Below are 11,408 nucleotides of genomic sequence, written 5' to 3'. Positions count from 1 at the left end.
CCAGGCCATTGAGCTCTGTGACGGAGGTGACCACAGGACGCTATACTCCACCATCCAGGCCATTGAGCAGAAGGAAGTGGGAAGTCAAATAACAGGCTGCCCAGAGGAGCTGGGAGGACTGTGCAAGATACTGAAGAATCTGCATAGGGCATGGTCCACTCATGGAAAAGCTGCAGTGCTGGCTCATCATAGACAGATCCACCTGCACTATCAGGCAAAAGAGGCAGGACAGGAACAGGAAGAAGGAGGAAGAGGTCTGGGGCAGGGAGGAGGGGGACAGAGAGAGGGAGGAAAAGGCTGAAGGGAGAGGAATCTCTAACCACAAAAGCAGGCCATATAAAAACCAAAGAGAAAAACCCACAGGTCATCACCACAGCTCACTGTTTGGCTCAGGAGCCCAACTCAGCTCCAATTCCCCAAATCTGTGGGGCGGGAGGGGCTCCTCACAACCCTCTGCAGGTTAATAGCCCTGATTTAGGCAAAGAATACAGACGGCTTCCTGCTCAGCACTGCTTACAGAGCTCTGCAGCCCAGAAGCAAACTCGAAGTGAAGACAGAAAGGCAGGGGACAGTCAGTTGGGGCCCTGAATGAGCCCCAACATGCACATGGTGTCCTGGCTGCTCCAACCCTCAGGTCCTGGGGACTCGGCTTCGAGGCAGGGCCTGCCACAGCCAAGTCTTCGACAGGGCCCAGCTGTGGCAAAGACGAAGCAGGATGGCTCATCGAGCTAATGGGCACAGGCTGTGACTCAGAGCTGCACCCTGCCGTGTGCACCAGATTCCCTGAAACTGCCCATCATCATCAGAGCATCGTGGTGGCTAATGACACAGGGCTCATCTTGCTGTGCCAGGGGCTGATGCCCCAGTTCAAGCTCAGGCGTGTCACAAGCCTCAGCTAATTATCTGGCTCCAGAGGTGGCTGACATGTACAGCCAGCCCAGTGTCAACAAGCAGAAGGCAAGAGCCATGGCATTAGGGTCACAGAGCAGCTGTGGCCAGAGTGAGGCCAAGGGTCCAATGAGAAGAAAGCAAGGGCACTGGCCAGGGATAACACAATTGTTCCTTGCTAGCTTCTGTGTGTCTGCACCAAGTGGTTGTACTGACTGGAGTGCCAAGCCCCACAGGGCAGAGCTTTGATTTCAGCTGGGGGATACACCTCGCTGACTCTCAATCACCTTACATTTGAGGTCTCCTGGCTTGTAGTCCTGAGGGAGGGAACACACAGTAGCCTGTGGACTTTTTACTTCATATGCTTGCAATGTCTAAGACAACATAGGTCAGGGGACATGGAGTGGTTACATCCTTGGGACAGAGGCCAAGGTCAAGAGAAAGATCCTGCCACAGCCACACTTGGTGGACCAGCACCACAGCTACAGAGCCTGCTGTTAGGCTCGACTGCACAGGGCAGCTACCTGGGACAAATGTCACCCTTGGAGGAGGTTCCTTCTGCAGAGAGCTAGGACAGCTGAGGATAAGCGCTATGGCCAGGTGCTCTAGAGAGGACAGAGTGGCAACACAGGGACTAGAAAGGCTCCTTCCTCCCAGCCCCCAATGGTTCCCACACCAAGAGACCACCACAGTCACTGGCTTCAGGTCAAAGCAGAGACAGCAGTAGCTCACAGACTTCCACAAGTCAGTCCATCTCAGACATGGTGGGGCACCTGCTTTTTCCAAAGTACTGCAGGGCATACTTGGCAAGTGGAGAGCATCCACCTCCCAGGAGTCTATCACACAATGGAGGCAGGACAAAGGAGAGACGCAGCAATGTGAGCCAGATAAGAGACGACCATTCCAAGCTGAGCTGCCTCCTGCTGGCTTCATCATCAGAGGGATCTGGTGGCCCAGCTGACAGGTGGAAGGAACCACCCTCACAGGTGCAGGGAGTTAGGGCAGGCACGGGAACCATCTTTGCTCCCTCAGTATGGGGCTGCAAGGCACTCAGAAGCCAGTACCATACCAGCTGATAGAGATCCAAGCCAGGGCAGCTTTCCAGCAAACCCAGCTGTCCTTTGGGGCCTTAGAGGGCAACTGATGTAGGCTAACTTCCCTAGGCTAGGCTAAAGGGTCTGACTAACCATAGTGGCCACAGGAGATTATACAGGGAGGAGGGGGAGGCGCTACTGGGAGACATGCAAGTACAGGCCTCCTCTTCCTTTCCCATACGAAGCACTGTTTTTGGAAGCCTCACAACAGCTGCACGGTGTGCCCACTCCACCAGAGACCCCAGTGCAAGAACAGCTTTCTATAGACAGCATGAGAGCCCACCCCTCCTTCAAGAGCCACCTGCTGGGACAGCTTCTGGAGGACAAGGCAGAGGCTGCCTAGGGCAGCACACACCCCCACCTTCAAATTCCTTGACCCCCAAATCACACCAGCCAAAGCTGCAACAGATGCAAAGAACCTTCAGAAAATACTGGGATCTGCAGATATCCTCATGTATCCAAACCCCAGCCTGGTGCTGAACCAAAACACAAAACATAGACTATATTGGAGGACTTGATGGAGGATGGGTTGCCAACAGTTCCCTCTGAGAGTGAAGCATTCTATCTTGCAGGGATGCTCTTTAAACAGGAAGGTAAGCAACTAAAAACAGCTTCAGGAAGTCCCTGAAACCGACCAGCCTCACTAAGCCCCTCCCTGCCAGAGTGAGCAATAAAAGCTGAGCTCAGGAAGCCAATCTGCCTGGAAGATGCACAGACCAACTGAGGCACTGGAAAGGACAGTCTGCATCCTGATGCCCTGCCTGCAGGCTGTGCAGTGAGCATCAGCTTCCCAGCTTTCTGAGCTGTCACTCATGCCTTGGTGATGCAGCTGTCTCGGAGTCATTTCTGCTCCAGTACGTGACCCCTAACGCATACACCTGTCAGTGACCTCAATAAAACTCACGGCACCATGCTGGACATGGGTGGTGCCCATACTAGGGACTGTCCTAGGTTCTGTTAGCATTCCTTCTAGGTTCTGCCCAACAATGACCTGGCAATAGCCAAGTAGGCCTGGCTTACTATAAAAGGGGTTGTGTGGTCCCTTCTTGCTCTCTCTGACTATCTTCTCTCCCCGATCCCTTTCTCTCTCTCTCCCTGGGTTCCTGGCCAGCCTCTCTTCTTTTCTTCTCTCCCTGTCCTCCTCCTCTTCCTCTCCCTCCTCTTCTTCTCTCTCCTCCCTTCTCAACTCCCCTTCCCATGCCCTAAATAACCCCTATTCTAGCACTATATGGCTATATATTCTAGTACCTATATGGCTGGTACCTCAGGAAGAAGGGATTGTTACAGCATGGGCCCACCAAGGCACCCCTCCCACCTCACTATACTGTGCTCTCCTTTTTTTATAAACTACAACAAGCTTCCTACCTGGGGAAAAGCACAGCCTGCTAACTGCAGTCAGGCAGCCAGGAGTAGTTGGGGGGTGGGGGAATGAGGGGTATGGGGGGGGAACAGCTGCCTCACACAGAAAGGTGGGAGTGCCATCTAGTGGTCACCAGGAGTGGAACATCCTGCTTATATTCTCACACACAAACACACTCACCCAGCCCTGCTCAGGCAGGCAACTGTTGTGCACATAGAGTGACTTGCAGCAGGAGTGGCCATTGATTCGGTTTAGATCTGTGGGTGTCACTGGCCCTGTAGGACAATAAATCATGAGAAGCAGATCCTTGCCACTGCCACATTGCTTCTCATGGGACCCCTGGGCCCCAAGTGTCAGCTACCAAAGCTGCTCTCCACAGAGGTGCCAGCAGAGCACCATGGGAGGAGTCCCATGGCTGGACAGGTCTACACAGAGGGTGGTGCCAGCAGACACTGGGGACCCACTGAGGGTTGAGGACACAGACTCAGCTGCTTGTCAGACATAACCACCATCCTGTTGCTGTCAAACATGCTTCCACAAACAGGGACCTTGTAAGCAGAACGTATAGAGAGGGGTGTAAGTGTGTAGCCCACAGAGAGCATGGTACAAGCAGTGTTAACTGTTAGGGACAAAGACAGAGAAGCACAGGAGACAGACAGCACTCCAGGACCCCCCGTGAGGCTATCCTCACAGTGCTACCTGAGGACAGAAGACCTGCACCAGCCCTTGGGCTGGGATCCTGGACCACAAATGAGGAGAGGGAGCTGCAACAGCATCCATCTAATCCCCTTCCTGTCATGTGACTCACTGATTCAGTCCCTCTCCTTTGTGACAGCAGAGTCAGGCAAACCCTTTCTCCTCTGATGCCTTTGTCAGGATTTTGTTACAATAGAAAAAGCAGCTAAGAGCCAGGGCTGACAGAGTGCCACCCACACATCCTTGACCTTCTCCCAGGACTGTCAGTGGTCACCTCACCATGTACAGGGGACTGAGCATATGGGGGCTGTCCTGGATGACCAGCGTCCCCACAGAGCCCTCAGACAGAGGCGGAGACTGGGAGATGCCTTACAGCCAGGTCTGAAGGAGGAGAAAGGAAGCCCAGGGCCAAGAAATGCAGGGCCTCTGACGCTGGGACAGTGCAGTGCATAGCTCCCTACGGCTATGGGGAATCAGGAAGCAGCAGACACAACACTAATGGGATTTCTCACTTCTGTAACTGCAAGGAAACACTGCTGGGACCAACAAGGCATGAGAATGTTAAAAAGGGAAACAGTTTTGGGCATATACTTTCCCATCCGGCCCAAGTCCACACCAGGTAGGACATCAGCTGGCTGTAGGACATCGCCGGGGGTTCACATCAAAGCCATTCATATCAACAGAACCGTGTCTTCCAGGGAAGGAGAGCTGCCTAGGGCTGAGCATGGACACCACTCAACAACAAGGCCACCCAGCAGATGGCCCTGTCCAGGGCTGAGCAACACAAGGGAGGCCGCAGAGGACAAGGTATTCTTGTCACACCTGGAGCTTCAGGGAGATGCTGGACAATAAGGGACAGAAGGACCACACTGTGTGGTTACAGGGTGCAACTAAGGAGCACCAGACCCCCCAGTTTTCAGTGTTCTGAGGAAGATCTGAGCTGTTATCTTGTGCCCCAGGGAGACCAAGAGCCACACAAGGGCCCCAGACACAAAGCACTTGAAGGGAGTATTTCTGCTGGCACGTCACTCAGCCTCCAGGTCCCACAGGAACCTGTAATGTGGCTGGCAGGTGACACGCCCACTGGCCTGGCAGAGACTCAGGCATGACCATAGCCCCATTTGCTGCCCAGGATGACAAAAGTGCATCCTGTCAGTGTCAGTGTACCTCCCCAAGCCAAAGAGTGAACTGGAAATCCCCCAGAGTGGCCCTCAGCAACCACCAGGTCTTCCCATGGCTTGCAGCCTGGCACTCACCAGGACTTAGGCTCGCCGAAGTGCAGGTAGTTGATGCTGTAGAGGTCCATGTCCTCTGTGTGCCAAGCAAACGTGGTCTTCCACATGCCAAAGTACAAGTAGGGTGTGTTCACGCCCTCGATGATGGTCCCGCATTCACGCTCCACCATGTCTAGGATGGTCCTCAGATTGCCGATGTTCCACTGGGCCACATCCTATGGACAATGAGTGTGCAGTCAGCAGAGCCCTTCCAGGATGTGTGTGCCTACCTACACCCTGGCTGCAGTCACCCGAGGCAGACGACTCAAGTCACAACAGACGACTGAGGTTGTCAGCATCATGTCCCCAGGCTCTATGATCCTTCAGACAGGTCACAGGCACATTAGGGCTGCTTAGGCTCTGCATTCTCACCTGCCATCCCACCCTGCCTGGAACAGCAGGTTCACATAGCTGTCTATAAGCCAGCACATATCAAGGGATAACTACAACTTGGCAGTGACCTCCATATCTCTAAGTAACTCTGAAGGACAGTCTCCACGTGGAATAATCCCTTCACAAGCATGTGAACCCATGCTCGAACGGCAGCCCTTCCAGAGCCTTGCATCAGACAAGACCAGACAGCTTTAGATGGATACAGGCAAATATTGATGGAGCCCCCATCTTGACCCAAGCTCTTGTCAAATGCTGAGAGCTGGAGCTAAGGCACAGTGGGAGCCTCAGGTGCCTGCACCTGAGGCTGCTCCTAAGAGAGCCACCAGGGTACAGGCTGGGATCTCAGCAGGGTGATCCTGGTGGTGCCCAGTCCCATCAGGAGGACAGAGGCTACTGAGGTTATGACAGTATAATAGCAGCAGGTTATTATGTACCCATCCTTGCTACTGGCTGGCAGCTGAAAAGCAGACCAGACCAGCAGATCCATCTCTGATGTAGACCTCAGAGAAATACAGCCCTCATCCACATGGACCTAGACAAGACCCACAGCAGCCCAAGCAGACCTCAGCCCACACATCTATTGCCTGACAGACAGGGTCATGCTGTGTGGTCCCTCCACTGTGACTGTTTGTGGAGCTAAGTCTGTTTTCTGGTGTGATAGGCATGGCTGTACAGCTCTGTAAGTACACTGGAGTCCACTGAACCCTGTGCTTCTAACTGCTATGTCATGTGGCTTGTCAGCTGTATATGGCCAATCTGCCCTTAGAAACAATCACAGTTACTGAGAGGACTCATCATGAAAGTCCCTGACACCAAGCCTGGTGACCCCAGTTCAGACACACAGAGAGATCAGACACATGTGCCTTACATACACACAAAAAAAAGCCAGACACACTCACACCACACACAACTTATAAAAACACAAAAAACCACCAGGGAGAGGGCTCAGTGGGAGGCCCCAGTACCCATGCAGAAACCTGGCTGTGATACTACACACCCACAATCCCAACCCTGGGCAAACAGAGGGGAAGCCCCTCAGCTTGCTGGCCAGCTGGTCTAGCCTAATGGGTGATCTCTAGGCTCAGTGAGACACTCCCAGCAAACAAGGTGGGTCGAATGACTGGGGAGACAGCTCAGCACGTAAGAGACGTAAGAACCTAGCTGCTCTTCTGGAGGTTTAGTTCCTAGAACCCACATGGAGGCTCATACCAGAAGTCCTTCAGCTCCAGGGGATTCAACAGACATGCATGCAGGCAAAACACTTATACACAAAGAATAAAAAGGTAAGTTAATACATTTTAAAAACCCAACAATAAAAAACACAATAGGCCAGGTAACCCCAGACACTCAGGGCAGAGTTTGTAGGTAGGCATACCTCCTTGAGGTTGAGGTAAGCTTATCTACACAGTGAGACCCTGTTCCTGCCTCAAAAAACCCAAAATAGACAGGGCCTGGATCTGAGAAACACAGATGAGATTATCTGCTGGTCTCCAATGTGCACACACACACACACACACACACACACACACACACACACACTTTCGACCAAGAGAACCTTCCACCAGCATACAGTGAGGTGCTAGAGCAGACTCAGCTCTGCCCTGGGCAGCGGGGCTGTAGCAAGGCGCTATCCAGGAGAAGGTGGCAGGTGCCAGCAACAGTCTGGGATCCTGTTGCAGCTCCTACCCATGGGCTCCCAGCTCCACACCTTAGCAAGCCCCACCTCCACAGAGAGGGTTCAGGCTGTGTCCTCCTATGCAGCATGCCACTCTGGGCCAGAAACCAGCATAGCCCTGCCAAGTAGTGTCTAGGAACACAGAGGTGGGAGCCACTGGATTTGGGGTGGCCGTGAAAACAAAGGTACAGCCACTTTCCTCCCATCCCCAGAGTCCACATGACAGCCAGGTATAGCAGGCACTTCTGGGCACTTACATCGTCATACAGGGAGCCACTGATGTCAGCTCCATAGATGGGTGAGACGAAGGTCAAGTTCTTCCAGTACTTTCGTTCCAGGTCATCAAAGTCCTGATGGCGTGGGGTACAATACCTGGAGACAGTGCAGTGGTTCAGGTTAGGTTCTGGGCAGTATAATACCCTCTAGCCACCTCAGAACCCAACACCAGAAACAAGGCTGGATGTGCAAGGAGGGGCACAGAGCTTCGGGAACCAGGGGCAGCTAGAACAGAGAGCATGGGGACCATGTGTCTGGGCATGCTGTGACTGTAGGCCTCAAAATGTATGGAAGCAGGAAGAGGTTTCCAGGAAGCATGAGGGACCTCCAGTGAAGGGCTACCTTCAAGCCATATCCTGGGATGAGGGAAGCCCCCCGGAACAGAGACAGGGACAGGTAAGGGTTAAGCTGGGCCTCCAGAAAGGGAAAAGCCAGAGCAGCAGAGAGACCACTCTCACCCACATACTTCTCACTGTTGGCTAGGCGGCGGTACTCCCCCACAGTCATGGCCTTCTTCTGGATGTTGTACTGCGTGAAAAGCCCCGATTGGCCTGTCACCACCTGCTGGATAGGCGCTGGGATGACCACATCGTCAATGTCATCATACGTCTGCCGTGGCTTCCACTCCTTCGGTGGAATGATCTGTGAGGCCAAGAAGGGTATGGGTGAGGTAGCTCCCAAGGGTAGGGGATTTCAGGCCCCCAATTATTTAAGTGCCCCAGGCTAGTGCTGCCATACAGAGGCACCACACAACCATGACAGCTTGGCAAACTAGATGGCAGTTGGGCCCCACTGCAGCAGCCACAGAGCCACATACACACAGAGAGACACACGACACAGGACACTGAATCAGAGCTGAGCTAGACATGGTGTGTGTGCAGCTCTAAACTGAGCCAACACCTGTGACAAGACAGCACTTCGAGAAGTCTTGCATGTGAGCCTGGTAAACAATGCCATGCATGGGTGCCTCTGGCTGAAAGAGGCTGCTCTGCACTAGCCCTGCCCCCAGCAGGCAGGGCTGCTCTGACCATGAGCACATGGCAGCAAGCTGCAGGGAATGCCCAAGACAGACCAGGTCGGAAGCAGCGTCTGGGGGCCCAAGAAGATGGGAGCAAAACCTGGGGGAGGGGGATTCCACACAGAACGAATGATGCCAGGTGGGCAGGTGGCTGCCCTGAGGAAACAGACACAAGGGATCATCAAATTCAGCTGGAGCACTGGGATGGGTGGCCAGCACTTGACAGATAAGCTAGGGCAGAGGGAATACAGAGTATCCTGGTGAGGGCATGAAGGTGGCCCTTTCACCCCAACAATGGGCAGAGTCAGAACTGTCTCAGCCATCCTTGAAAGAAGGTAGAGGGGACAGGCCCAGGGTTCTCAGGCTGCCAAACCATAGCCTCCCAAGTCTCATGGGCCTCCCTCTCCACTCTTCCAGCAGAGGAAGTAAACCTGACCCACAGGAGGCTTGGCTCCGAGCTGAGAGTTCTGGAACATGCTGGCAGCTTCAGAAGGTTCAAGTGTCATCTGCTGTTCCCAGGGACTCCACTATCACACAGACAACAACACGCACTCCCAGGGCTGAGCACAGAGAAGGAACTCTCAGCTGGGGCTTCTGGCACATGTCTAGGAACACCTGTGGCTGTCACACATGGAGGATATCCTATTCTGCAGTGGGTGGAGATGCTACTCATGACAACCCAGAGAACCAGCCAGGCCCATGTCCACAGTACAAAGATGGCTTGAGACCACACTCCAGTTAAGGCTAACTGATGGCAGGTGAGATGGCCAGGACAGCAGCCATTCTGGTGAGCCACTGAGCTTCCTGCTGGCTCCCAGGGGAAGGAACCTGACCTCCAGGAGACCCTAAGCCAGTGTCTCCATGGCTCTCACAAGAAGCCAGGAGGCCCTGGCCTGTGTACCCCAGCATATGCTCAGAACAGTCCCCACCCTTGGGTGGGTCTGGCTCTCACTACCTATAGCAAGTACCCTCTCAGCTCCTGGGGAGGTGGGTGACAACAGCTGTGCTGCCAGCAGAGCCCCCAGCACAGACGTGCACACACACACACACACACACATGCTTACATTCTTACATAGATACCTACACATGCACACAGACTCAGATTCTTACACTCACTCACACATATGCACACTCACATTCTTACATACACACTCAGATTCTTACACTCACACACATATTCTTACAGACATACACCATACACATACATATACACATTCTTATATATCCCCACCCATACATTTACATTCTTATAGACATGCATACACACGCACAAATACACCATAATGCATGTGCACACACACTCACACACACATGCATGCACACATACATACACTCTCACACTCACACACGCATGCACACACTCTCACACACACACACGCATGCAGACACGCACAGCAGTCAAGGCTGATGAACCCCCTCAGCTCAGCCATGGCCAGCAGAGCTCAGGGCGCAGATGCTTCTGGTGTCCATGTGCCCTCAGAAGGTAGGAAGAGGTGTGTGCTCATGCTGTGCTGCATGTGTGTCCCCAGGGCTCAGATGAAGTTAGCCTCCCCATGGATTAACATAGGTCCACACGATTACACAGAACCTGAGCCACAACTTAGTATGACAGCTCCATACAGACAGGCAGGCAAAACAGTGGAATGCAAAGTTTAGGCAGAGCCACAGGCCCCAAGAACAAGGTACTTAGCCTGTGCCACTTAATCAAGAATTACAGGTGTCTCTTGGTACCACCACCCCTAGGCATCAGGTCTCCCTCCATCCCTAGCCCTCCAAAAGCTTTGTCCCTCACAGCAGCAGCTTCTGTTTCCCACGCAGGCTGGCCCACTCCCTACAGTCAGGAACATGTGTGTCCTGATTTGGTCCAAGAACCCCCACAAAGCCAGTGCCTCCATGTTTAAGAAGGTTGGAGAGGCAGTGCCATGGCGTCTGGGCACAAAGAAGCTTGGGAGTGGTGGCATCACGCACCTTGGCCAGGCCAGCACGGTGGGCACCCTGCGACTCAATGTAGGCCACATATCTGTTGAAGTCCCTGAATTCATCCATGGTGGGGCGGAAGGTCATGATTTTACAGCTGGGGTTCTGGGCGCTGTGGTCCTCAGACCCCATGGTTGCAGCAGAGTGGAGCTACACCTGTGAGGAGTAAGAGCAGTCAGCACAGCCCTGCCATCACCACCGCCATGCTTCCCTCAGAGACAACAATGCACCCACAGCTGCTGAGGGCAATAGCGGGCAGCAGCACTGTGCCAGCAAACCACAAAGTCCCATCACTCCACCAGTGCAAGAGCCAAGGTGACACCAGGAGTAACACAGGAACCCTCCTCCAAAGCTGATGGGCCAGAGGCTGCGTATTTTCTAATCAGAGGCCCCTGGAGCCCAGCAATGTTCTCAGCAGGGACTTTCCCATGTGGACCTTGTAGCCTTAGGTCACCATGTCCACCCAGAGCCCTGTGCACACGTGAGGGAATATTGGGCTTGTTCCACTTGTGCACAGGAATCAATTGTTTGAAGCCTGGACTCCATTCATGCTGTTCTTGGAGCCCTGGACCAGGAGGGCAAATCCAACCTGTCTGAGCCAGCCCAAGCCACAGCCAACATCGACTTACCTGTGCTGGCCTCCTACCTGCCCCTTGTAAAGGGATCTTCTCAGCCAGGTGCCCTCTCCTCACTGGGCGATCATATGGCCTGCAGCCCAGGGTCCAGAAAGGGTTGTGGAGTCCCCTCCTCCTAGAGA

At 53.7% G+C, this 11,408-nt stretch overlaps 1 protein-coding gene across 3 annotated transcripts in view; it reads right to left on the bottom strand.

The window, feature by feature from the left end:
• The window catches only part of Kdm4b (lysine demethylase 4B), a 78,486-nt gene that overhangs the window by 42,725 nt on the left and 24,353 nt on the right, over nt 1–11,408 (bottom strand). For all 3 annotated transcript variants that reach the window (XM_031348746.1, XM_031348747.1, XM_031348748.1), the window contains exons 2-5: nt 10,643–10,807; nt 8,123–8,298; nt 7,638–7,752; nt 5,295–5,488 (exon numbers count right to left, since the gene is read on the bottom strand). In XM_031348746.1, the coding sequence (XP_031204606.1) occupies nt 5,295–5,488; nt 7,638–7,752; nt 8,123–8,298; nt 10,643–10,783 (626 nt within the window). In that variant the 5' untranslated portion in view covers nt 10,784–10,807. The remainder of the gene's footprint in view (nt 1–5,294; nt 5,489–7,637; nt 7,753–8,122; nt 8,299–10,642; nt 10,808–11,408) is intronic.

Source organism: Mastomys coucha, unplaced genomic scaffold (assembly GCF_008632895.1).
Source record: "Mastomys coucha isolate ucsf_1 unplaced genomic scaffold, UCSF_Mcou_1 pScaffold3, whole genome shotgun sequence".
Classification (NCBI taxonomy): domain Eukaryota; kingdom Metazoa; phylum Chordata; class Mammalia; order Rodentia; family Muridae; genus Mastomys; species Mastomys coucha.
The sequence above is the reverse complement of the archived record's forward strand: the minus strand, read 5'-3'. Positions and strand labels throughout refer to the sequence as shown.